Here is a 24,159-nt window from a genome sequence, read left to right on the forward strand (position 1 = left end):
TGAGTACACACAGTATAGTTACTATCAGATATATTTGAGCCGGGATCTGTGAAAAGGGGGCTTACTGTATGTGCGTTAAGTGTCGTCACATATTAGCCTGTGCAGTTCGCACAGGCTTATCGGGCAGGATACGTTCCGCCTCAACTGGATTTTTGCTATGAAGAGACTTTCTTTAAACAAAAAATATCATAAAAGCGGAGAATGTCGTCCCTGATAAGCCTGTGCGCACTTCACAGGCTAATCTGAGACGACACTTAACGCACATGCAGATACAGTAAACCCCATTTTGCACCCGATGTATCGTTGTTTACTGGTCAATGGACAACGTTGTTTGGATTTTTGATTCAGTGGTGTTTCAGACGATATTGTCGCGAAAATCTGGTCTTATTTAATCTCCACGTTTCAGAGTCACAAAAAGTTTGTTACTTTGACAGGTAAGATATAAGAAAAGTTGTTTGCCTCCGCTCATCCTATAGCCCCATTTTTTATTGTGCCGACAATATACTTTATTATAATATTCCATCTAGAGATTTAAGTCATATCTTCTAAATAGCATCAAGTTCGCTAAATTTAGTTTCTACAAAATAACGATTTATTTAAGAATTTGTGTAAATATGACTTTTTAAATGGATATGTGGCATTTTTTTAAGTTTGATTTTCCTGTTTTTCAAATGCTTCATATTAAAGAACTCGAACCCATGATCTTAGCATTGCATGGCGGTCACCATATCCAGTCCGTTATCGCGACCTATTCAACCGTGAAACCTTATGTGTGTCTCACATCATTTTAAGATTCATAAATACTCAAAGTCAACGAATTATTTGTAAAATATTATATATATGTATTTGTAAAATAAAGTTAACCCTTAAAATATCAGTGTTCCTACTACCACAAGCAAACATTTCAACGCTAGATATGGTCTGGTAGCATTGATTTAACGAGATACAAAATGCTCGTACTTTCGTCATTGGCCAACATTGAACAAATTCGAAATTCTAATGTCATCAAAATCAACAAAGGTATTAAATAACCTATCAAAATATGTTTATTTTGCCCAAAAACTAAGGTCAAATGTAACGTAATATAAAATATATGCCTTCAATTTAGTATGTTTATTAGAACAGATGTAATAATAAGTTAACCGTATTAACTATGATTATTGTTTCCATTTGCCTAATGTTTATATATTTGGATAAAGCAATTATCATTGTATTATTATTGATTCTATTCTTTGAATTATTTTGACATGTCTTTTTTTTTCTCTTTTGTTTTACCTAACTATTCGTATTCATCGTTTTGTGTTGTACTTCTCAAATACATGTACCATGTCTTTGCTTTCTCACAAACACATACCTGTATAGGCTATAAATTTGCAATATGCTGTTTTATGCCTAATAAATGTTATGTTATGTTATGTTATGTTATGTTATAATTTTTTTCCATTTGTTTTTCACGGGTCGACCTCCGAACATTTTCGAGTGAACGCGAGCGTGGCTTCGGGCAGCGTTGGAAGCATGACGCAGTTCTCATGAATAATCATTATGTTATTAATAGGCAGAGTTATAGCGAGCACGTCCGGCTCTTAGCTATTCAGCAAGATCCAAAAAAGAGCGTGCACAAATGAAAGTGTATGTGGGGAAATACATACCGGTAGCTGAATGTAGCTGCTTCGAGGAAAGAATGGAGTTTTCCCATGATTTTAAAGTTGCCCGTTATCTTTTATATAAGCGCGCGGACCTTATAGAAAGTAAAGGCAAGTGCACTCAAAATTATGCAAATTTACGCAAATCGAATGAATCCGATAATGACCCAACATCATCCGTAAAATGAAATAAAATAACATCGAGAAACGATTTTTAGATGCTAAAACGTAACAGAATGTTTGTATTTTTGCGTTTTAACACCAATTTTACTTGTTTATGGTCTTCCTATTGTAATTAACCTTCGTATGGAACTCTTTTTTTGAAGTTTTAATATACCATTTTAGTATTGGGAAGTGTTTATGGGTCTTTATAAAGCTTTGCGCAGCTGCACAATTTTGCTTGAAACATGTGAACGCATTTCAACTTTAACCCACGTATGCCTAGCGTCAAGAAAAAAAGGCATTGGCAAACAGCGTAGACCCAGATGAGTCGCCGCATGATGCGGCGTCTCATCTGGGTCTTCGCTGTTTGCTTAAAGGATTTTCTGTAAGAAATATTCTACATAAAGAAATAAATATACTAGACATCCCTAATATTGGCAATAATCCCTTATTGATCCAATTAAGAAGGATGGGAGAGTCCACTAGGCATAAATGGGTTAACTATTCGCATGTGTAAGTTTTCAGTTCAAAATTGTCAACAAGCATCATCGATAAAAAAAATCATGCAACATTGTATAAGTACATCAAAATATGTCGCTTGTTGCATTAAGGGTAGGTAAGTCGGCCAAATTATTTGTATCCGTTAATGATACGTGAGGTATTAAGTTAGTTTGAATAAGTGTGTTTAAGTGCAGAACTCGGGTCAACTATTCCCTTTTCAACATTTGTTATTTAAATGTGACAGTTACGGTTATTCAGGGAATATGAACAAACTATCGAACAATTATCAAATACTCAATATGGACTATTCAAAACTGTTTAGGGTCGGCACCGAAAAAACAGAATCGGTCGGGTTAGTAGAAAAAGAGAAAATTAATTACATTTAAGGTCACTTCTCCATTGTGTCGTATTATATATTTCAGGAAAACGGTGGAAATAGAAAACAGTGTGGTCGACAAGTTTCGGGTGATGAAAGACAGTAAGTTTACTGTACATTACATGCTGTCATGTGATTTATGTGTAAAATATTAGTGATTAAAAATTCACCAATAACTGTTTTTAACGATAAATAATGAAGACAGAATATGTGTTCGTTTCATTTTTGTTAGGTCCAAAACGGCTGTGATACACGGTATAAACTGACAAACTGACTTAATAGATGAATATTTTTTTGTTAAATTTTACATCGAGGTGTAAACAAACATCAATGCTGAATTAATCCCGATTCTAACATGGCACGTGCCAATTTTCATATAAACAAAGAATAAAATCGTCTAACGGTTAGTCTGCAATAATTATGGGCGGAGCTTATACACTGAAAGCACGCGCTGTAACTAAACAATACATGCCGATACATTTCATGGGCGGAACTTCACATAAAATAGTACACAAGAAAAATAAGATACATTGTATAAATGTTTAGTAAAAACCGTGTTAGAATCGAAATAATTCGCACTCGTGATTTAATCCATGCGCATCTAAACTTCCGGACGTGGGTTATTCGACACCAAACTATAACGTACACGAATTATTTCTTAGATATACGGTAACTGTCATGCAAGAGATTGAACTCGCTCAGGAGAAACGGAGTTTAATGCATGTGCATAAAGTGTCGTCCCAGATAAGACTGTGCAGTCCGCATGGGCTAATCAGGGAAGACACTTTCCTTCTTAACTGGATTTCCTCTCAGAAGAGACTACCTTAAAACGACAGATACCATATACAGTGTCGTATTAATACGTGTCATCCCATATAAGCCTGGGCGGACTGCACAGGCTGATCTGCGATGACACTTTACGCTTATGCTGTTAGTCCAGTTTTCTCTGAACGTCGCTAAATAAAATAGAGCAAACATTGTAATGAGCATACAGACGATGAAGCTGAAGGTAGCAGGCGACGCGCCATGGAAAGACGCGGCCAAAGAAATCGTCGGCATGTTGAAGAATGTCGGGAGCGAAAGCGCAAACGGTAATTTCTGTATAATCAAATATGATTAGTGTAAGTAACACGTATCTTCTTCGCCATTTGTCTTCTTCTTCTTCTTCTTCTTCTTCTTCTTCTTCTTCTTCTTCTTCTTCTTCTTCTTCTTCTTCTTCTTCTTCTTCTTCTTCTTCTTCTTCTTCTTCTTCTTCTTCTTCTTCTTCTTCTTCTTCTTCTTCTTCTTCTTCTTCTTCTTCTTCTTCTTCGTCTTCGTTTTCTTCTTCTCCTTTAATAATAATAGTTATAACAAAACATAATTCCTTACTCGATGCCGGTTAATAACAACAAATGGTTACATACTCGGTGGTGAATAACAACACATTGTTACATGCACATACACGGGGGTGAATAACAACACATAGTTACATACTGGATGGTGAATAACAACACATAGTTACGACCCCGGTGGTGAGTAACAACACAAAGTTACATACTCGGTGGTGAATAACAACACATAGTTACATACTCGTTGATGTATTACAACACATAGTGACATACTCGATGGTGAATAAGAACACGTAGTTTCATACTTGGTGGTGAACAACAACACATAGTTACATATTCGGTGGTGAATAACAACACATAGATACATACTCTGTGGTGAATAACAACACATAGTTACAGATTCGGTGGTGAATAACAAAGCGTTGTTAAATACTCGGTGGTGAATAACAACGCGTTGTTAAATACTCGGTGGTGAATAACAACATATAGTTACATACTCGGAAGTGTTTAACAACATATAGTTATGTACTCGGTGAGGAATTCTAACGCATGGCTTCATATTCCGTGATAATTGATAACATGTGATAAAATACTCATGGTTGAATAATGACACATAGTTAAAGACATGTTGTTACTCAGCGGCTAATAATAACACAAGGTTACTATGTTTAATACCCGAAATGATTCACTTCAAATCCTTGGCCAAACAGAAAATAGTTATGATCTGCACTTTTCAACTTATTTAATGTGCTGTAAGTGTCCTTGTTTGTTAGGTTTATTATTGTTGTTTTGACGTTGTTTGTCTGTTTGTTTGGATTTTAGCCGATTATTAATGTATTTGATTCATATCAGGGACGGAACTTTCCGCCTAAATTTTATTTCCGGTAAGGAGGGACTTCATTGAAACTAAAATACCATAAAAGCGTAAAGTGTCGTACCTGATTAGCCTGTGCGGACTGCACAGGCTAATCTGGGATGACACTTTACGCACATGCATTAAACCCAGTTTTCTCAGAACGCGACTCAAATAATTGTATGATTCCGTCATCTGATACCGCATGTTTCATGCTGATGTTCTAGAGCTGCTGGCGATATCGAAGAAGATGCAGGACTTGTTTGATCAGCTGGACAAGCAGGCTTTTACGATCTGCAGGTAATCACTTTACTCACGTTATCACTATCCGCAGGTAATCACTATCCTCAGGTTATCACTATCCGCACGTTATCACTATCCGCACGTTATCACTATCCGCACGTTATCACTATCCGCAGGTTATCACTATCCGCACGTTATCACTATCCGCACGTTATCACTATCCGCAGGTTATCACTATCCGCAGGTTATCACTATCATCAGGTTATCACTATCATCAGGTTATCACTATCCTCAGGTAATCACTATCATCAGGTTATAACTATCTTCATGTTATCACTATCATCATGTTATCATTTTCCGCAGGTAATCACTATCCTCAGGTAATCACTATCATCAGGTTATCACTATCCGCAGGTTATCACTATTCGCAGGTTATCACTATCATCAGGTTATAACTTTCTTCATGTTATCACTATCATCATGTTATCATTTTCCGCAGGTAATCACTATCCTCAGGTAATCACTATCATCAGGTTATCACTATCCGCAGGTTATCACTATCCTCAGGTAATCACTATCATCAGGTTATAACTATCTTCAGGTTATCGCTATTTGTAGGTTATCACTATCCGCAGGTTATCACTATCTTCAGGTCATCACTGTCCTCAGGTTATCACTATCCGCAGGTAATGAAAATCCGCAGGTAATCACTAACTGCAGGTAATGATAATCCGCAGGTAATCACTATCCAAAAGTAATAATAATCCGCAGGTTATCACTATCCGCAGGTTATTATACTCCGCATGTAATGATAATCCGCAGGTAATGATAATCCGGAGGTAATCACTAACCACAGGTAATCACTTCCCGCAGGTACTGATAATCCGCAGGAAATCACTATCTGCAGGTAATGATAATCCGCAGGTTATCACTAACCGCAGGTAATCATAATCCGCAGGTAATCACTATCCGCAGGTAATGATAATCAGCAGGTAATCACTATCCGCAGGTAATGATAATCCGCAGGCAATGATAATCCGCAGGTTATTACTAACCGCAGGTAACCAATACCCCGTGTGCAACGGACAAACACGATTGGTTCTTATATATATGAGGTATAGCTAATGTTTGGCTATATTGAATTTAGGCTATAGTGAATTTTAGCTTTTGTGGATTTTGACTTGTTTAAATTTTTAACTAATTTCCATGTTTGCTCTCTCCATGTTTTGCTATTAGGTTGTTTTTTGCAGCCGGTATATCAAATTTTTGCCCTCGGGCGCCTGTTTATGTCCAGTCTTGCTTTTTCATTGTGTAATGCTCAAAATATCATGTCAATTCAGTACGTTTCAGCCATTAATCTTACTTTACCTTTCAGTTTAAGTGCAGAATTGAGAGAGAACAAAGAAATCGCACAGAAGCTGACTGCAGAAAACAACGACATGGCCCAAGATCTTGCTGCTCTTCGTTATCGTCAAAGCAAATACGAGAACGACCTTAGCAATGCCCAGCAGGTGTGTTCAGAGTTCAGGCGTTTGTTCTACTATTATTTAAAGGGCCTTTTCACAGATTTTGGCATGTTTTGAAGTTTGTCATTAAAAATGCTTTATATTGATAAATGTAAATATTTGATATAAAAAGCTCCAGTAAAAAATCAAGAACAAAATTTAAAAAATAAAAGAAAACAAAAGATAACCCTCAGCAGGGCTCGAACCACTGACCCCTGGAGTTCTGGAGTAAAACGTCTACCACTTAGACCAATCGGTCATCCTTCGTGATAGAATGTCAGACGTATTTATACTTTATATAAGAAATCCTCGTCCCGGGTTTTCAGAAAAAAAGTCCAAATACAATTCACCAAACAAAATCTAATCACCGAATATACTGTGTTTTTTTCAAGTACTAGTAATTGCTTAAGTCAAAGATCTATGAGCCTTTTTATAGATCTTGCCTGAAGTTAAATGCTTACATTGAAGACTGTGAGTCTAAAATTTACAATACAAAAATCCAAATTGAAGGTACAGTTTGTAATTATTGCCAAAAAGATTAGAAATAGTCCTTCTTTTTTATGTTGAATACATGTGTATTGACACCATACTTCCATGTCTTTTAAGCCTTGAAATTTCGCGTTTCATGAATCAAACAATTGGTTTAAAAGTTGGAATCTCGATCAAATCTAAGAATGAAGTTTTGGATTAACCGCAAGGTCTTTGAGTAGCAACCTTCATATGAAAATCTTAAAACTTGTATTAACTACAAACATACAGACACATATAATTAATGCACTGAGCGAACAAAAACGTGTTAAGCGCAAGTGTAGAAACATGAAGGCAGACGATTCCCATCATAAATATGTTTTAACAAATGTTATATTGCCCCATTGGCGCAAAAAAGTACCATGTGACATGGTATCTTTTTGCAACAATGCAACGAATTCCCAGTTCCATCATTCGTCTCACTATATTATAGAACGTTTGGTTATAGATATTCCAGCTAAAATAGAATAAAAACCTGTATATGTTGCTTTCAAAAAATAATGGTATAATTATGCTAACGTATTTCAAAACTAAAATGCTTGGACAAAACTCTTTACTAATATTAATGTAAATGCTTATAATAATATGCAATTTCTATCTTTTTATGTTTCAACAACATTATGTTTGTTTCCACCATCTAAACAAAAATGGTAGATTATCTATGTTGTTCAGCCAAGATGTTTTCATAATAGTTGCTTATGGGACATGAGCTTATTCCTACATTTAAATTATATGGATTTTCAATGACCGAAAATTTCCATAATCAGTAAGTATTTTTCTTTACTTATACCTTAAGCTAAATGTAGAGAACATTATGCAGAGTAGCACATATAGTCGAAATTTAACCATTTTAGGGGTTGGACCAGCAATAATTATCGGTTGGTCATTTGATACAAAGAAGTTATTTATTGCGCGTCACAAGACTGAAAACAAAACACTGCAGCGTATAACAGCACAATCAACCTACACATACAACAATAATAATAGCCTGTTGGTGAGTAGAATGAAACAACTTCTTTAGTGCATGTCAAAACTTCAAATAATGTAATAAAATCAGTGGGCATATCAGCATCACATACAATGTTGTTGTTTCTTTGTTTAGATGATCCGCCAGCTTCATGGTCAGTTACTCAAGGAAGAAACGCACGCCAAGTCCCATATAAAGGGAGTTGAACCACCGCAAGCGCCTGAAACCCTAAAACAATCCATTTCCAAACTTCTTGCAATTAATTGTAAGCAGGTTGCAGGCTCTGCAAAGCAATTTATTTTCAAAGTTCTTGCAAAGGTAAGAAACCCTCAAAGCAATCTATTTTCAAAGTTCTTGCAAAGGTAAGAACCCCTCAAAGCGATCTATTTTCAAACTTCTTGCAAAGGAAATTAATTGTTAAGCATGCTGCAGACTCTGCAAAGCAATCTATTTTCAAACTTCTTGCAAAGGTAAGAAACCCTCAAAGCGATCTATTTTCAAACTTCTTGCAAAGGTAATTATTTGTTAAGCATGTTGCAGACTTTGCAAAGTGGTCTATTTCCAAACTTCTTGCAAAGGTTAGAAATCCTCAAACAATCAATTTCCAAATTTTGTGTTAAGGTAATTTACTGTGAAGCATCTCGCATCTCGCATACTCTGCAAAACGATCCATTCCCAAATTTCTTACAAAGGAAATCAATTTTAATCACGTCACGGGCTCTGCAAAACCTTTCAGACAATCATGCTAATGTGACAAAAATATCAAGCGTCTAAAATGTCAATGAGGCCTCAGACAAAGCCAATTAACAACACCCGTTAAGAAGATGGCTAGCGACCCAGCAATGAAGAGCCGGAAACCCCCCGTTAAGAAGATGACTAGCGACCCAGCAATGAAGAGCCGGAAACCCCCCCATTAAGAAGATGGCTAGCGACCCAGCAATGAAGAGCCGGAAACACCCGTTAAGAAGATGGCTAGCGACCCAGCAATGAAGAGCCGGAAACCCCCCCATTAAGAAGATGGCTAGCGACCCAGCAATGAAGAGCCGGAAACACCCGTTAAGAAGATGGCTAGCGACCCAGCAATGAAGAGCCGGAAACACCCGTTAAGAACATGGCTAGCGACCCAGCAATGAAGAGCCGGAAACACCCGTTAAGAAGATGGCTAGCGACCCAGCAATGCTGCGAACCCAGATCAGAACTCATCACGAAGCTATGGACGGCTTGAGAGAGGTTAGTCCGAGGTCACATATGTATTTGCCCTGTTTACCAGGGTTTAAACGAAGATTGGGGTATTTAGGGCGTCGTCAGAGTGGTTGTTTCCAGTCAATTTATTTATTTTGGAGTGACCGATAACGATGAACATGTGGATGTAGCAAGATGAACATATAGCATTGGATGTTTGTTTGAAGGTAGCTTGCATGCAGGACTAAATAGGGACTGCATTTGTGGCACCTCGGCTACAGGTCGGTGTAACAGAACCTTCAAATATGGCACGAATGTGATATATGATTAATAACTCTAGTTTGTCTTGACCAATCTAGATGCAACGTTCGGTATAGAAAGCTGATTTAATGAGACCAATATTGACATTGTATTTGGAGAAAGCACTGCTAACATACTGTTACTTAAGATAGAAAACCCGTTTCGTTTATAAAAAAAACGTTTGGATGGAGGTATTGTGCTGAAATTACGTTTGTATGTTGTTGTTACGACGATTTTAATTTGGATTGCAATTTGGCCTAGTTGGATCAAGGTTAAGGTCACCGTTTCTTAGCTTGAGAAATGGATAATGTATTTAAGTCTTAACGTTTATACAAAAGGCCTTTCTCAGAAAGCTATAGCCACTCATAACATTTAATTGTTTTGCTAATTGTTGAAGCTTTGTAGAAAACCGAAACGTGTTATTCTTTGTTTGTTTGTTGTTGGTTTTTGTTAACGCTTAGCCAAATTGACAATTTTGATGAATGTTTGTTTAAAGTGTTTTCGTAAATATGTGTCATGTTCTTAAAAAAAATCTGGGCATAAGGCATGTGCGTTAAGTGTCGTCCCAGATTAGCCTGTGCAGTCCGCACAGGCTAATCAGGGATGACTCTTTCCGCCTAAACTTGATTTTCGGAACGGAGGGATTTCCTTGAAACTAAAAATACCATAAAAACGGAAAGTGTCGTCCCTGATTAGCCTGTGCGAACTGCACAGGCTAATCTGGGACGACACTTTATGCACATGCATTTTGCCAAATTTTACAGAACGCAACTCATATTTACATTATTGCTGTTCTTTCTGTTTCAGGCGTTTTCCAACATGGCTGAGGAAAAGGAGGAGTTGATGATGGAGTTAACTGAGAAGGTAATGACCATGGCATGTATTCGATTATCAAGCAGTATCGACAATATGACACCTTCTTTAATTACAGATCTATGACCAATGGCAAAGCTTTTAGTAACGTTGGAAACCTGGAATTCTGAACTCTCTGGCCTTTGAATTTTTTTTAAGTTTTGCACATCCATTTATTGAGTTCTGAAATTACAACACAAATCAAGAGCAATTAATCATTGAAATCAGCCATAACTTCAAGGCTTGGTTACTGTTAGTAACTCTTTTAAAATGTTAAAAATGCAAATTCATTCAGAAAAAAACTGTTATTAGTTGGAAAAAGCGTTTAGTTCAAAATAGATCGAACTTTCATGACTTGTAATTTTGGGTATCCTGGTACAGGCTAAACAGGTATGATTGTAGCAAAATAAGGTTAACCCATGTATGCCTAGTGGACTCTCCCATCCTTCTAAATTGGATCAATTTATTTCCAAAATTAGGGATGTCTAGTATATTTATTTCTATATTTAGAATATTTCTTACAGAAATTCCTTTAAGCAAACAGCGCAGACCATGATGAGACGCCGCATCATACGGCATCTCACCTGGGTCTATGCTGTTCGCCAAAAACGTTTTTCTAGACGCTAGGCTAAAATGGGTTAATCAACATGTTCCTTAAACAATAAAAAACGTTTTCTAAAATTATTACAAGTTACACAGATATTATCTGCGCCCATGTGCTGCATTTGATCTCATTGACAGATAAACTACATCGAGAGTATTGAGGTGGAAAACGACAAACTCGTGAAGACTTAGTCACGCTGCGGAACGACAGACAAAGAGCCGTGTACGTCTTAGAGGCCCATAAACCATCAACCCATTTATGCACAGTGAACTCTCCCATCCTTCTAAATCGGATCAATTTATATTCCAAATAAGGGATGTCTAGTATATTTATTTCTATATTTAGAATATTTCTTACAGAAATTCCTTTTAGCAAACAGCGCAGACCCAGATGAGACGCCCCATCATGTGTTGTCTCATCAGGGTCTACGCTGTTTGCCAATGCCTTTTTTCTAGACGCCAGGCATAAATGGGTCAAAATTAGCGAATATTTCGTACACTATTTTGTAATTTTTTTTATAAAGTTAACACATAACAAATCTATGTTCCGTATAGCTTTAGCCAATATTTCAACGCTAGATGTGGTCTGGTAACATAGATTTAACAAGATAAAAAATGCTCTTATTTGTCTTTTGCGGAACAATATATTTATCACATTCCATATACCAAGTTAGTGTTCGTGTGTCGTATGAATAAATATCGTTGCAGGAAATTAAAATGTAATAAAGTGCTCCACACAAAAATAAAAACGAGCATATTGTATCTCTTTATATCTATGTTAATATACCACATCTAGCATTGAAAGTTTGGCTATTGCTATAAGGAACATTGATTTGTTTCTGTGTTAACTTTATTTTTTCGAAATGTTGTACGAAATTTTCGTTGCTTTTTTGTATTCATGTTACTTTAACAATTTCTACCATTTATATAAACCTGATCGGGAAAATTGTAGCGCATACATGTATCCCTTCATTTTAAGAAATTAAAATGAAACTGTTCATTCACTTAGACTTCTTTCAGTTTCAACAATTAATGGCTGATTTAAAAATGATTAAACATCAATGATCGATTTAACATCAATGATCCCGACCAAGGTTCACAGTTAACCAAATGTTTTCAAATACTATAGTAATATTAATTTATTGAAAAACATATCCGCATAGTTTTATCCAAAGGCTTTGAAAATTGCTAAATGGCAGCCATAGAAATCGAATGTAAGGACGTGGGTCAAAAGAAATGCAGCTCTGAGAATTTTGGAAATAATAAAACAAAAATTTCTTAGACTCAGTCAAACAAAACTCAATTGTAAATAAATACAGCAACATGTCTGACAAAATTTTTATAGCAGTAGCAATGTATTTTGTGGACAGTATACAGTACGTGATTTTTATGATTCACCAATTACAATCTTATTAAAAGAGGTGAGACTCGTCCAGTTAAAAGAATCGACATATTTCTTACCCGTAAGTTTGCTTATAAGTTGCAAACGGCTCAATCAGGATAATTCAATTTGTAAAGTAACAAAACCAACTGGATAACCATTTCAAAACGCGAATTGTTGTGACTGTCTTTTCGATTTCAGGTCGAAGCCACATGTGCAGTTTCAGAAACCGACAACTGCTGCTGATATTCCTCAGGAAAGTCCTAATGAGGTCGATTAGGTTGGTAAAGAGCAGGAAACGGGGAGTCCTGCAGTAGGAGATCTCAACCAGGTGGGTAAAATGTTTCAAAGTGAAAGGCGTACAAACGAAAGTTGTTTGTTCCCAGTTACCCTACCGACCATTAGGCCTGGGATTTCTATCATTTGCAAAATTCAAGACATAATTATAAATTGTGCTGTCATTGTGCAACATTTGATCATACTAAATTGAGTTAATTTTAAATTAAATCAAACTAATTCATGATAAAACATGCAAAAAGATATTTGTATGATTAGAGCATGCTATTATATAGTTTTAACACACCTAAATACCCTTCTTTGCGATGTTAGTAGAAACACATGACTTATTTTAGGTACTTGTGGCCATAGTCCACCCACCTATCGGTAATTATTTGTAGAGACCCGAAAATGTATGACGATGTGTAATGGTTCTTATGCTATCTTCGACACAGACATACGTTTTTTCCTACGTAAATTTGATAATAAGAGTAATGGTCCCTACGTTATTTTGAAATCCCGGACATCGGTACCTACGTTCTTTTGCCCATTTGGACAATCATTCATACGTTGTCTTTACACCAACATATAAAACACACTTTAATTATGGAGATAAAAATAACATAATATTTTACTACAAAAATATTTGCAACTTATGGGGAAGTAATAAAGAAGTGCATATTAAATGACTTCAATCAATAGTCAAACAATTGTTGGGCCGTCATGCAGCTTTCATTGTATAGTGGCAAAACAACAATATTATTTGAGTCAGATTATTGAAAGGAAATTAATAACACATGTTTACATTTAATTGAAGACCGTACAATTTTCTCTCTCCCATAGGAGATGGTAGCTGCTTTAGAAAAGGAGGTACAGAAATGGAAGAGCAGATGTGAGAACCTGAAACGTACACTGGCCGAAACAGAGATAAAACTAAGCGAAGCGTTCCGAGAGATTTCAGATCTTCGCATGATGGACCATGATGCGCATCCCATGCTGGCTCCTGCGCCTGAAGTGGATCATAACATCGAGGTAATGAACTCTCATTTGACTGAATTTCGGGCGAAAATTCCTAATACCCAGCGATCTGTAGTGTATGTTCTCCCCTTTTCACGTTTAATTTCCCCACTGTTGCTTAATTTCAAATAAATGTACCCATTATATTGCCCTGTTTTAGACAAAGCTTCCTCTCCTTTTCTCTATTTATGATAAAAAAAACTATCCATATTTTTCACTATTTCAGATCATGATCATTAGAAACATATCACTTTTTTTATCTTTCAGAAATAAAGAAATAATTGTCTCCCGTTTCCCTAATTATAAAGATGACAACCTCTGATACTTTATTTCAGACAAAAATACCCTCTTTACTCATTTCAAACATAACAATAACCATATTTGTTTCTGTTTCACATGAAATTTCATGTTCCTGTATTTCAAGTTTTAAAAATATTCCACTATTTTCCCCTATTTTATTTATAGTGTCTTTTTTTAGAGAGTCCCCTTTGAATCTCTATTTCAGAAAAAAATGCATCTCCTTTTTTCTTCTTCATATAAACATTACCCTCATTTCCTCATTTCAGGTGAAATAGCCTATTTGAGAATTTCTTATTCATTATCAAATCCTATATAAAAAAAGCTACATATGACTAATCATTTTATTAATAATGCCTACAGTTGTTAAATTTATAACAATCTGGCTTGCTTAAGTCTAGACCTCAAGGTACAGTTCCAGTTTCTGACGTAAAATCAACAAAACAAGCTAAGCCAGTTAAAACGGAGACCACTGAAAAGCAACCTCAAGCCCAACAAGCACTCCAGGAGACTATTGACTATTGAACCCAAAGAATCATCAAACCAAAAGACCAGCATGAAACCTAAGCCCACACAAGTGAAGGCAAGATACTTAGAACAGGTTTGTTTAATTTTATGTTTATTTTTATTATATGTCACAATACATGTGGCAGATAAAATGCTTGAGTTTAATATTAGTATTAATGTTCAAGAAATAGATGCTTGACAAAAACATCTGTTTTAAATTTCCACCTTTTGTTTTCAACAGCCGCCCAAACTTACTATTACTAGGGTATCTGACAGTTTTAATGAGATTATCTGTTGTGTCTTGCTAATAAAGATGGCAGTGGTGTAGTGGATATAGTGTCCCCCTAGCAATCGGGAGGTCAACAGCTGGAGCCCCACTATGGGAGCTTTTTTTAGATTTTCCGCATAGACACCAAGTGCTGGTTCTAGTCCCAGGAAACGGACTCAAGGTGGCCTCTATTAATCAAAAGGATACCTTTACCCAAACAGAAGACAAAATTAATGGATTTTCTTCATATGTTCTTGTGCACAAAACACATTATAACATCATTGCAGTTTCAGACAAAACATATACACAATATGAAAACATATACACAATATGTTTACAGACTTAAGAGATATGTCTTTACATTATCAACTTCATAACTTTGTGATAAAGAATTAAGAATAATTAATGGAAAAATGTGGATGTATGTTAAACTCTTGCCAACGAAATTGAAACATAACAGCGTTTCAAATGAGCTTGAGGTTTTCTATGCAATCAAGCTACAACAAATAGGTTTAAACTAAAGGTGTGAAAAATTGCTTGTGTTAACCTGTGTCACTTAAACTTTTCCCCCATAAGAAGCCAAGTGAAAATGACAGTCAGGTTTTATGCTGTTTGCTGCTCATCAGTATCTAAGGGTTGGAAATGAAGCTTTTAAACTTGAATCTAGTAAGAAAGGTCTTCAATTAAATTAAACTTCTAAGGGACTACAAACACGCCAAAATACGTATCTAAGTGGTAAAGGGTTAAACTTCTGTGGTTTGTATTCAGAGGCCGCCTACAGAGAAGCTGCCCCCAATCCAGACGCCTCAGGAGGGGAGCCAACTGGAGGAGGCAGTAAAATATGAGCTGACCAGCAAGCAGTCACGCGAACTCAAGCTGTTCCAGGCAGGGGACATGCAGGGCAAGGTGAGTACCAGGGCCCATAGTTTAGTTTAACCCATTTATGCCTAGCGTCTAGAAAAAAGGCCTTGGCAAACAAACCCAAATGAGATGCCGCATAATGCGGCGTCCCATCAGGGTCTATGCTGTTTGCTTTAAGGAATATCTGTAAGAAATATTTTAAAAATAGAAATAAATATAACAGACATCCCTAATTGTGGTAATTATTGAAAGTGTAAATAATCTTAAAAAGATTCACTGCTCCACAATCAGGGAAGATAAATACAAAAAAAATACTGACGTGTAGCCTCTAGTCTAGTGTAAAAAAGAATGTTAAAGGGATGTTGCAGTTTTCCATATAGGCCTAACCAATATATATCTCCAGCTAAAGCATGTGTGCAGAGTATCTTCTCTTGTTTGTGGGGGTATCAGGAGAATGCTACAGGGTTTGGTACAAAAAATGTTTAAAACAATGTCTTCTCATTATAACACAAGAAGATGACCAGTGTGATGATTGGATTATTTTGCTGATCAAATTATATTTGATGGCATACATATTTTTGGCCACATCTAATCTCTTCTTTTACTCCCCCATTAGCTGAATACCCTTATTATGGAGATAATGGAGTTCATAACAGAGGTGGGCCGACAACTGCAGGGTGACAAGGGTGATGAAGAGGTAGGACATTTTCTGATCCTTGGAAAACTGGTCACGTTCATAAAGTGTCGTCGCGGAAAACTGGTCTTAATGCACGTTCATAAAGTGTCATCACGGAAAACTGGTCTTAATGCACGTTCATAAAGTGTCGTCACGGAAAACTGGTCTTAATGCACGTTCATACAGTGTCGTCACGGAAAACTGGTCTTAATGCACGTTCATAAAATGTCATCATGGATTAGCCTGTGCCATCTGCACAGGCTTATCTGGTACGATACTTTTGGCTTTGTTTTATTTTTTGAAGAAAGGAAGAATCTTCCTAGAAAAAAATCCAGTTTGGGCGGAGAGTACTGCCCTGATAAGCCTGTACAGCTCATATGGGACGACACTTTTCTCACTTTACTCTCATACATTAAACCCAATTTTCTCACACTGGGGCTCTGTTTGTCCCTTTGATCCATCTACCAATTCTAATGCTTCCATCTCACTTAAAAAGGTGGTTATAAGTATGGATATGTAAACAACCAAACTTCCAGAAACAAAATTAAAGAGCCTTTTCACAGATTTTGGCATGTATTGAAGTTTGTCATTAAATGCTTTGTATTGATAAATTTAAACATTGGATCTATAAATCTCCATTAAAAAATCAAGAATAAAAGTTTTAAAAAAGAAAAAAATGTAACCCTCAACAGGGCTTGAACCACTGACCCCCGGAGTCCTGGAGTAAAGATTCTCCCATTTAGACCACTTGACCATCCGTGCACATACAATGCGTGATGTATATTAAACTTTATATAAGCAATCCTCGTAGTTAAAAAAAATATAACGACAACAACAGAACTCTCCAAATTATTCAATCGTATTGCGTTGCAATGCTTTATAATTTTCAGGTTTTTATATCGTCAAAGATGAATATAATGGCTATTTTAAAACATTGTAAATGTTCAGTATAACAGTGAATTAAAGACAACTTTTTTAAGGTTGTCAATTTACCAAAACTTGAAAAGGCCCCTTTAATTTGGTTAAATAATTAATACTTTGGTAATAATTAACTTACACTCCTTATTATTCCAGAGATATTCAATTTCTTTATTTCCTGGTGTGGTATTCCAGAAACATCGTAAGTCATTTCTTAAATAATTTCACTTAAGTTCAAAATTACAATTCCTAAAATAACATTGACATAAAAGATGTTATTTTGATGAAATTATTGATGCCAAATTATTGCAATAGGAAATGAAACCCTTAAGAAAATTTCCCAATTTAAGGATGAGAATAAAATTTAACTTAAGATGCTTCTGGAATACGACCCCGGGTTCAAGTGATGCAGGAATTTAAGACAAACATATTAAACAATATCCTACGCAAAAAGCTACTCATTGTTTTGCCAAAATAGAAATCGATAAATTTATGCGTCCATGAAAAAGTCTTTTAGCCCCTGGGACAAGTTATGTCTAAAAAAAGATTTTATATAAAACACTCATACGTCAAAAGGGTTTAATTTTCTTAGTCCCACTGTAGTAGTCTGGATGAGCGGACAATTAGAATGTTCATGCCCTGATAAACTTTGCCTTTAAGGGTAACAAAATTCAGGCAATGAAAGCGTTCACGTTCGAGCAGCAGCAAAAGAAGCTTAAGGAGACAAAGGACGCGAAAGAGGAGGAATGGGGGCACAAGAAAAGTCAAGTGTTCTTTTGTGGGCAGACAGCAGTTACCAAACTGAGAGAGGCGTTCGAGACATTGTACAGCTCCCTTAATCTTCATGTAGGCCTTACTCTTTTGAAAGGGAATTATTTTATAAATAATTGTCTCGCGTTCTGAGAAAACTGGGCATAATGCATGTGCATAAAGTGTCGTCCCAGAACAGGGACGACACTTTCCGCTTTTATGGTATTTTTTGTGTAAAGGAAGTCTCTTCTTACCGAAAATCCAGTTTAGGCGGAAAGTGTCGTCCCTGATTAGCCTGTGATGACTGCAAAGGCTGATCTGGGACGACACTTAACGCACATGTATTATGCCCAGTTTTCTCAGAATGCGACACAATTATGATTAGCCCTTTACTACTGACATATGTATTTTTACACATTTGTAGTCTCTTAGAAAGTTAAATTTAAATGAAATAAAGCCTTAGAATCAATAAAAATACCTCAGAGTTGGCATGTATATACAGGCTCAAAATGTCATTAAACCAGGACTGCACGATTTTGTCAAATATTTATGAATTTATATAAATTGTGTAAAAAAAGTATTATACATATATTTCAATATATATTAAAATAAAAGTTAAAAAGAACATGTGTCGAAAAATGCGAAATAAGCCAGATATTTAATTCTTAAATAGAAAATGTCTGTACAGTCGAAATCGTCAGCTTGTGTATCATGCATGTTTAGTTTTACGGATAATTATAATTTCCTGCAACGATATCTATTCATATGACACACGAACATTCACACAAATAGTAATTAAAAGACGAATGCTTCAGTTATTGTAGGAAAATATGTACGAAATATCTTCGTCACAATCGGCTAGGGGCGCTAATTTATCTTTGCTACATTTTACAAAATTTGTGTTGAATGTTTAATTTTTCTTGCCTATTTTGTGTTATTGTAACATATTTGTATCAATATATTACAATTAAACACATATAAAAATCGTGCAGTCCCGCTTTAACATATTGTCTTGAACAAATATATATTCAATTAACCCATTTATGCCTAGCGTTTAGAAAAAGGCCTTGGCAAACAGTGTAGATCTAGATGAGACACCGAATGCGGCGTCTCATCTGTGTCTGCGCTGTTTGCTTAAAAGAATTTCTGTAAGAAATATTCTTTTATTTATTTTGTGTTTTTTTTAACAATAGCGCACACTTTTGCTGTTCGAGTTTGGGTTAACGCGTATTTTCTTCAATTTTACAAGACGACAGCGATTACACGGTTTATTGCTTTATTGATAACCGTTACACTACAGTCACTTATTAATATCTTAGTTAGAAGGTGATTTTTCAAGCGGTTCCGTAGTGAAGTGGTTACACGCTCGCTTCACATGTGAGAGGCCCAAGGTTCGAGCCCCAGTAGAATCAAATCATTTTATTTGTGTGCTATGTTAACTTTTTTATGTAGTCATTTTAGTTTAAATAAAGCTGCTGTTTTATTGTAACCATTTTTGTTTTTATTATGCCCATGAAATATATGTGTGAGAGGGTGGGGTGGGAGGTTCGTAAACACATTAAAACTCTCACAGTGTTTTTATATCAATGAGTACTCAACCCCTATCATAAAGCAACGTAAGAATAATTTCAGAATCATCTCCCCTTGAAGTTGAGAAAAATATGAAATTACGCTTACAAGATGAAGCAGATTTTTTAAAACCTACACAGTTCTGTTCCATTAATGAAAACTGCACACGGATGCCAGTGAAAAAAGGAAACCAATGTAAATAAAATGAACTATGAAATATTTGGGGGTTAAACACAACATCATAGATAATGGTTATTTGGGAGTTTTAACACAACATCACAGATAATGGTTATTTGGGGGTTATAACACAAAATCATAGATAATGGTTATACCAGTATCTTTTTCTATTTTGTTTAAAATAATCGGCCAATAAATTAATATCTACAGTAGAAAAAAAATCGTTCCATGTAACTTCATTGAGTGCCTTTTACACTGAAATTCCCGACGCCCTTTGATGCTTTGCATCAATACTTAACTAGTTTTTCTTCACAAATGCTACTTAAATTAGTCATACAGCGATTGATATGAAACAAAAGACGGTGTTCAGACGTCAATCTGAATACAAAAACTTTACGTCCCTATATCTCTGACGTTACGCCGTTGTAATTGACGTCATTGACTTCGCGCGTTATGGTAACAAGGTTGAGCATGTTTTGTCTAGTTGGGCCAATATTAGATGGTTAAGTATTTATTTATTTATTGTAAGCTTAACAATCTATCATAGCATATATGCGCATGGAATGATATCATCATCATTCCAATCTGTGCCAATAATTACGTCATAAATGTATGTACATTTGTCGATGGAAGAATCAGCCATTGGTAGAAGAATGTTGTTTCTTCAACCATACTCGAATTGTTTTTGTCATACTTACACTTCATATGAAATATATTATTTTTATCCAATCGGTTAACATGTCCCTTTAAAATGCGGTTCCGTTGCCTAGGTAATGCCGACGTCGAGCCAGACGCTCATACTTAAGAAAGGCGTACTTACCGAGGATGAAGTGCGACCGACGTCGTCGGGCCATCGGCCGGGATCTCAGTGCTCTGTGCCGACAGATGTGAGGAAATATTGAAAGTGATTCGTATGATGATGATGATAATGATGGAGATAGTGAAGATGTTGATGGTTTTGGTTTTACTACAACTACTACTACTACTGCCACTGCTACTACTACTGTTGCTTTTGCTGCTGCTGCTTTATTTGCATGGTTAAATTGGTGTTTAATTGGAAACTAGTTTTTCGCTTTAATTGTGCAGTGTTAGTTGTATTTTATTCAGTACAATAACACTCAATGTGCGCGTGAAATTGTAATGTTGCTGCTGTTGCTATGTTTATAAATCGGCTTCCCTATGCACGTTACGTTTTACTAACCACCACTGACAACTTCAATACTACTGTATATACAGTGTTATAATTATAAGTCTAATATCAGTATAATAAAATTTAATGTGCTCTTGTATTTGTAATTGCGGCTGTTTTTCTTTTCGGGATCTGGTCCCCAGTGCGAGTCCCGTACCCCGGTCCACTGCAGCATCGTGACCGTATTCAATTTAGGGCAGGTGCTGGTGGGTGTGGGAAGGGACATGCCGGACCGGGACGCTGTGCAGGCCCTTGGCGCGAGTCTGCGCAACTCTTCAAACATCAAACTGTACCAAGGGGTTACACCAGCATCCTCGCATTCGACCCGGACTCGAAATCCTATCTGGTAACCGAACAAGGAATTGTACCCGACTCACAATTTGAAAATAACGTCATCATTTTGACGTCATGAAGTTTTATCTGCATCGATTTTGTACACGTACAACGAGTTCCGCGTGCACGAAAATGTTTTGACAGAATAGCACACGAGCTAATCGTGACATTGTTTTAAATTAACTTTACTTATTAAAGCTCAATTGGTCATTGTCGGATCGGTTTGTACTCAAATGTACCCCGGGTACGGAAAATACACTAAAACCTAACGGGGACTTTTAACGCTAAATTGGTCGTTGGCGGCTATTTAAGTCAAATTAACAATATTCATATTAATGTTAATATTCTGTAAGATGGCATCAATATTATCGAAACTCCTACTCAAAAAAGCATGATGAGGCAGGTTTTGTTCAAAGAATTTTTTTTCGAATTTTGTAGCGCGTTTAACGACATCGAATATTTGGCGGGAATAAAACTCGGGTACAGTCTAAATTTGCCGGGTACGGGTTAGTATATTTTCCGTACCCGGGGTACATTTAAGTAGTACACGAGCCGACAATGACCAATCGAGCCTTATAAGAGGAAATGCATATTATTTTATCTTTTAACGCAAGTATTTGAAATTAACGCACCTTTTTTTTCCACGCGTTACCAATTGATATGTTTGCATCATGTTGTTAAATGTCCGCCCCTTAAAATCGTTTTTCTAGAACAATTTAGTTACGTTACTGTGTTGTTTTTTCCTGTTTTAAGTCCCTTAATCCGGTCCAGCTCTCATGGTTTCAGTGACGTGGCAGCGCCGAACGATCTAGCTTGCCCGGACGCCAATGTCATTCGCAGTGACAACATCTACCGGATCGCCCCAAGTCTGCACATGCGCAGTGACACACCACCCAGTTGTCCGAACGCCGCAGTTTTCAGTTTCTGGATCAACGAAAACGTGCCCCACTTGGAGTTAAAATTGTTAGACTTCACTTACACGACCGCATCTTGTGACATTCTATTTCGAGTTTTTGATTATGTTCGCAAACCTTATTTAATGACATGAGGTTAGTTAAAACAAAGAACTTAATTGTATCGACCGGCTACAGCTGGTACTATTGGTGACTTAAATCAAAAATGTATTATAATTGCAAAGACGGACCTCGATCAAATATATCCCTCATACTACGTAAATAATAATTTTATAATAACAAAATACATATGTACTAGCTAACTACAATAACTACTGTTGCTGCTGCTAGTACTGCTAGTATTACTTTTAATAATAATTGTGAGCAAAATGAAATAAAGAATGTTGCTACAAAAAAACAACCAGTAAATCGGTTTAACTCAACTCAACATTCCCGTACGAAGTATTCAATTCGATCCCCTCGATATCCGGTCGACGCGACCAGGAATAAACTCCCGCTGGGTCGTCGAATTATGTACTTCAGCGGATATGGCAAAAGCTATACAGTCGGGACTTCAAGTGGGCACGGACCGGCTGGTGTTTTACCCGCACGATGACGTCATTAGAAGGGAAACAGCGGCCTATAGAAACTACACGGAGGTTGTTAATGCTCATGCAGTGATAGCGGCGTCTGCTGATAATGCAGTGCGCGGGAAACTTAAACACGCAGTTTCCAGCGGTCTGTCACTCAAGACCTTAAAGATACATGTATCATGAAGATAACTAAATGGAAGTGACATTTGAAACTATGTGACTATGTCGTTATGTTAATTTAGGTCGTTTGGGATATGTACAATAGCATGTACCAAAGGTGCCGCAATTTTTTGAGTAAGGTACAGATTCAAGTGGAATACTTACATAAACGCCATTTCAATTCAAATATCCACATACATTTATGACACAAATACGCTTCCATATTGTTGTTGTAGTTTTTGTTTGTTTTAAATACTTATAATAACTTTTAACATATTGAATCATTTCCCACCTTTAACACAAAGTAATATCATTTATGTATTAAACAGATTCAGAACAAATATAAATCAGCTTTGTTGTCAAGACATTTTAGTTTAAGGCCCTCTCTTATCAAATCAGATAAATTTTGTGGACGGACGTACCAACTGACAGACAGTCACGATGATGGCCTGAGGGTTAGTCTACAGCCACATCGGAAAACATCTCTGAACACAAAGTCGTGTTTTTGGATTCATACTGACAAAACATCTTATTTGATTTTGAAACATTATATACAATACTTAAATATGACAAGACGCACATATATGAAATATTAATACTATAAAACAGCATGTTAAGTATATCTGCAAAACGAGATTTTGGTACAAAATATATATTTAGGTCTTATTATGTACCATAATATCTTTCCCTTTAGGTATTTCAAACATATGCCATGCATACCATTTTTGACACCGTATAACAATAACAATATATATCACACCATCTATTATATACTCTTCTCTCATTGGCTGTTCAACGTCATATGCTGACCCCATATATTCTATATGGTGTGAGTAGAGTATATGGGGCAGTAGAAATATAATGATACTGGTTACATTTAACCATATAATTTTTGTTGATTTGATGAGTTGGAAAGTAGTTGGCGTAAAATAATCGTTACAGGGTCAGTTACTGACCCGATATATGATAAACGGTTCTCTGGGAAACCTTTGGTCTCGCCCCGATATGGTTTTCCACAGAACTGTATATCCCGTATCAGGTGTGTAACTAACTCTGTAACAACGCCCCGATATGGTTTTCCACAGAACCGTATATCCCGTATCGGGTGTGTAACTAACCCTGTAACTACGTCCCGATATGGTTTTCCACAGAATCGTATATCCCGTATCGGGTGTGTACCTAACCCTGTAACTACGCCCCGATATGGTTTTCCACAGAACCGTATATCCCGTATCGGGTGTGTAACTCAACC

General features: G+C 36.4%; 1 protein-coding gene across 2 annotated transcripts; it reads left to right on the plus strand.

Annotated features, from left to right (window-relative positions):
• The first annotated feature begins 11,251 nt into the window (after positions 1–11,251).
• Positions 11,252–23,214, plus strand: LOC127864187 (uncharacterized). 2 transcript variants are annotated; one of them, XM_052403892.1, is made up of 10 exons: positions 11,252–11,266; positions 12,626–12,755; positions 13,544–13,732; positions 14,411–14,615; positions 15,558–15,695; positions 16,267–16,347; positions 17,905–18,090; positions 20,511–20,627; positions 21,073–21,275; positions 22,049–23,214. In XM_052403892.1, the coding sequence occupies exons 4-10, from the start codon at positions 14,571–14,573 to the stop codon at positions 22,308–22,310; spliced, it is 1,032 nt and encodes a 343-aa protein (XP_052259852.1). In that variant the 5' UTR covers positions 11,252–11,266; positions 12,626–12,755; positions 13,544–13,732; positions 14,411–14,570; the 3' UTR covers positions 22,311–23,214. The 2 variants fall into 2 exon arrangements, with proteins under 2 accessions (XP_052259852.1, XP_052259853.1); XM_052403893.1 differs by having other exon boundaries at positions 14,416–14,615.
• The last annotated feature ends 945 nt before the right edge of the window (positions 23,215–24,159 follow it).

The sequence above is a fragment of the Dreissena polymorpha genome, chromosome 1, assembly GCF_020536995.1.
Source record: "Dreissena polymorpha isolate Duluth1 chromosome 1, UMN_Dpol_1.0, whole genome shotgun sequence".
Classification (NCBI taxonomy): Eukaryota; Metazoa; Mollusca; class Bivalvia; order Myida; family Dreissenidae; genus Dreissena; species Dreissena polymorpha.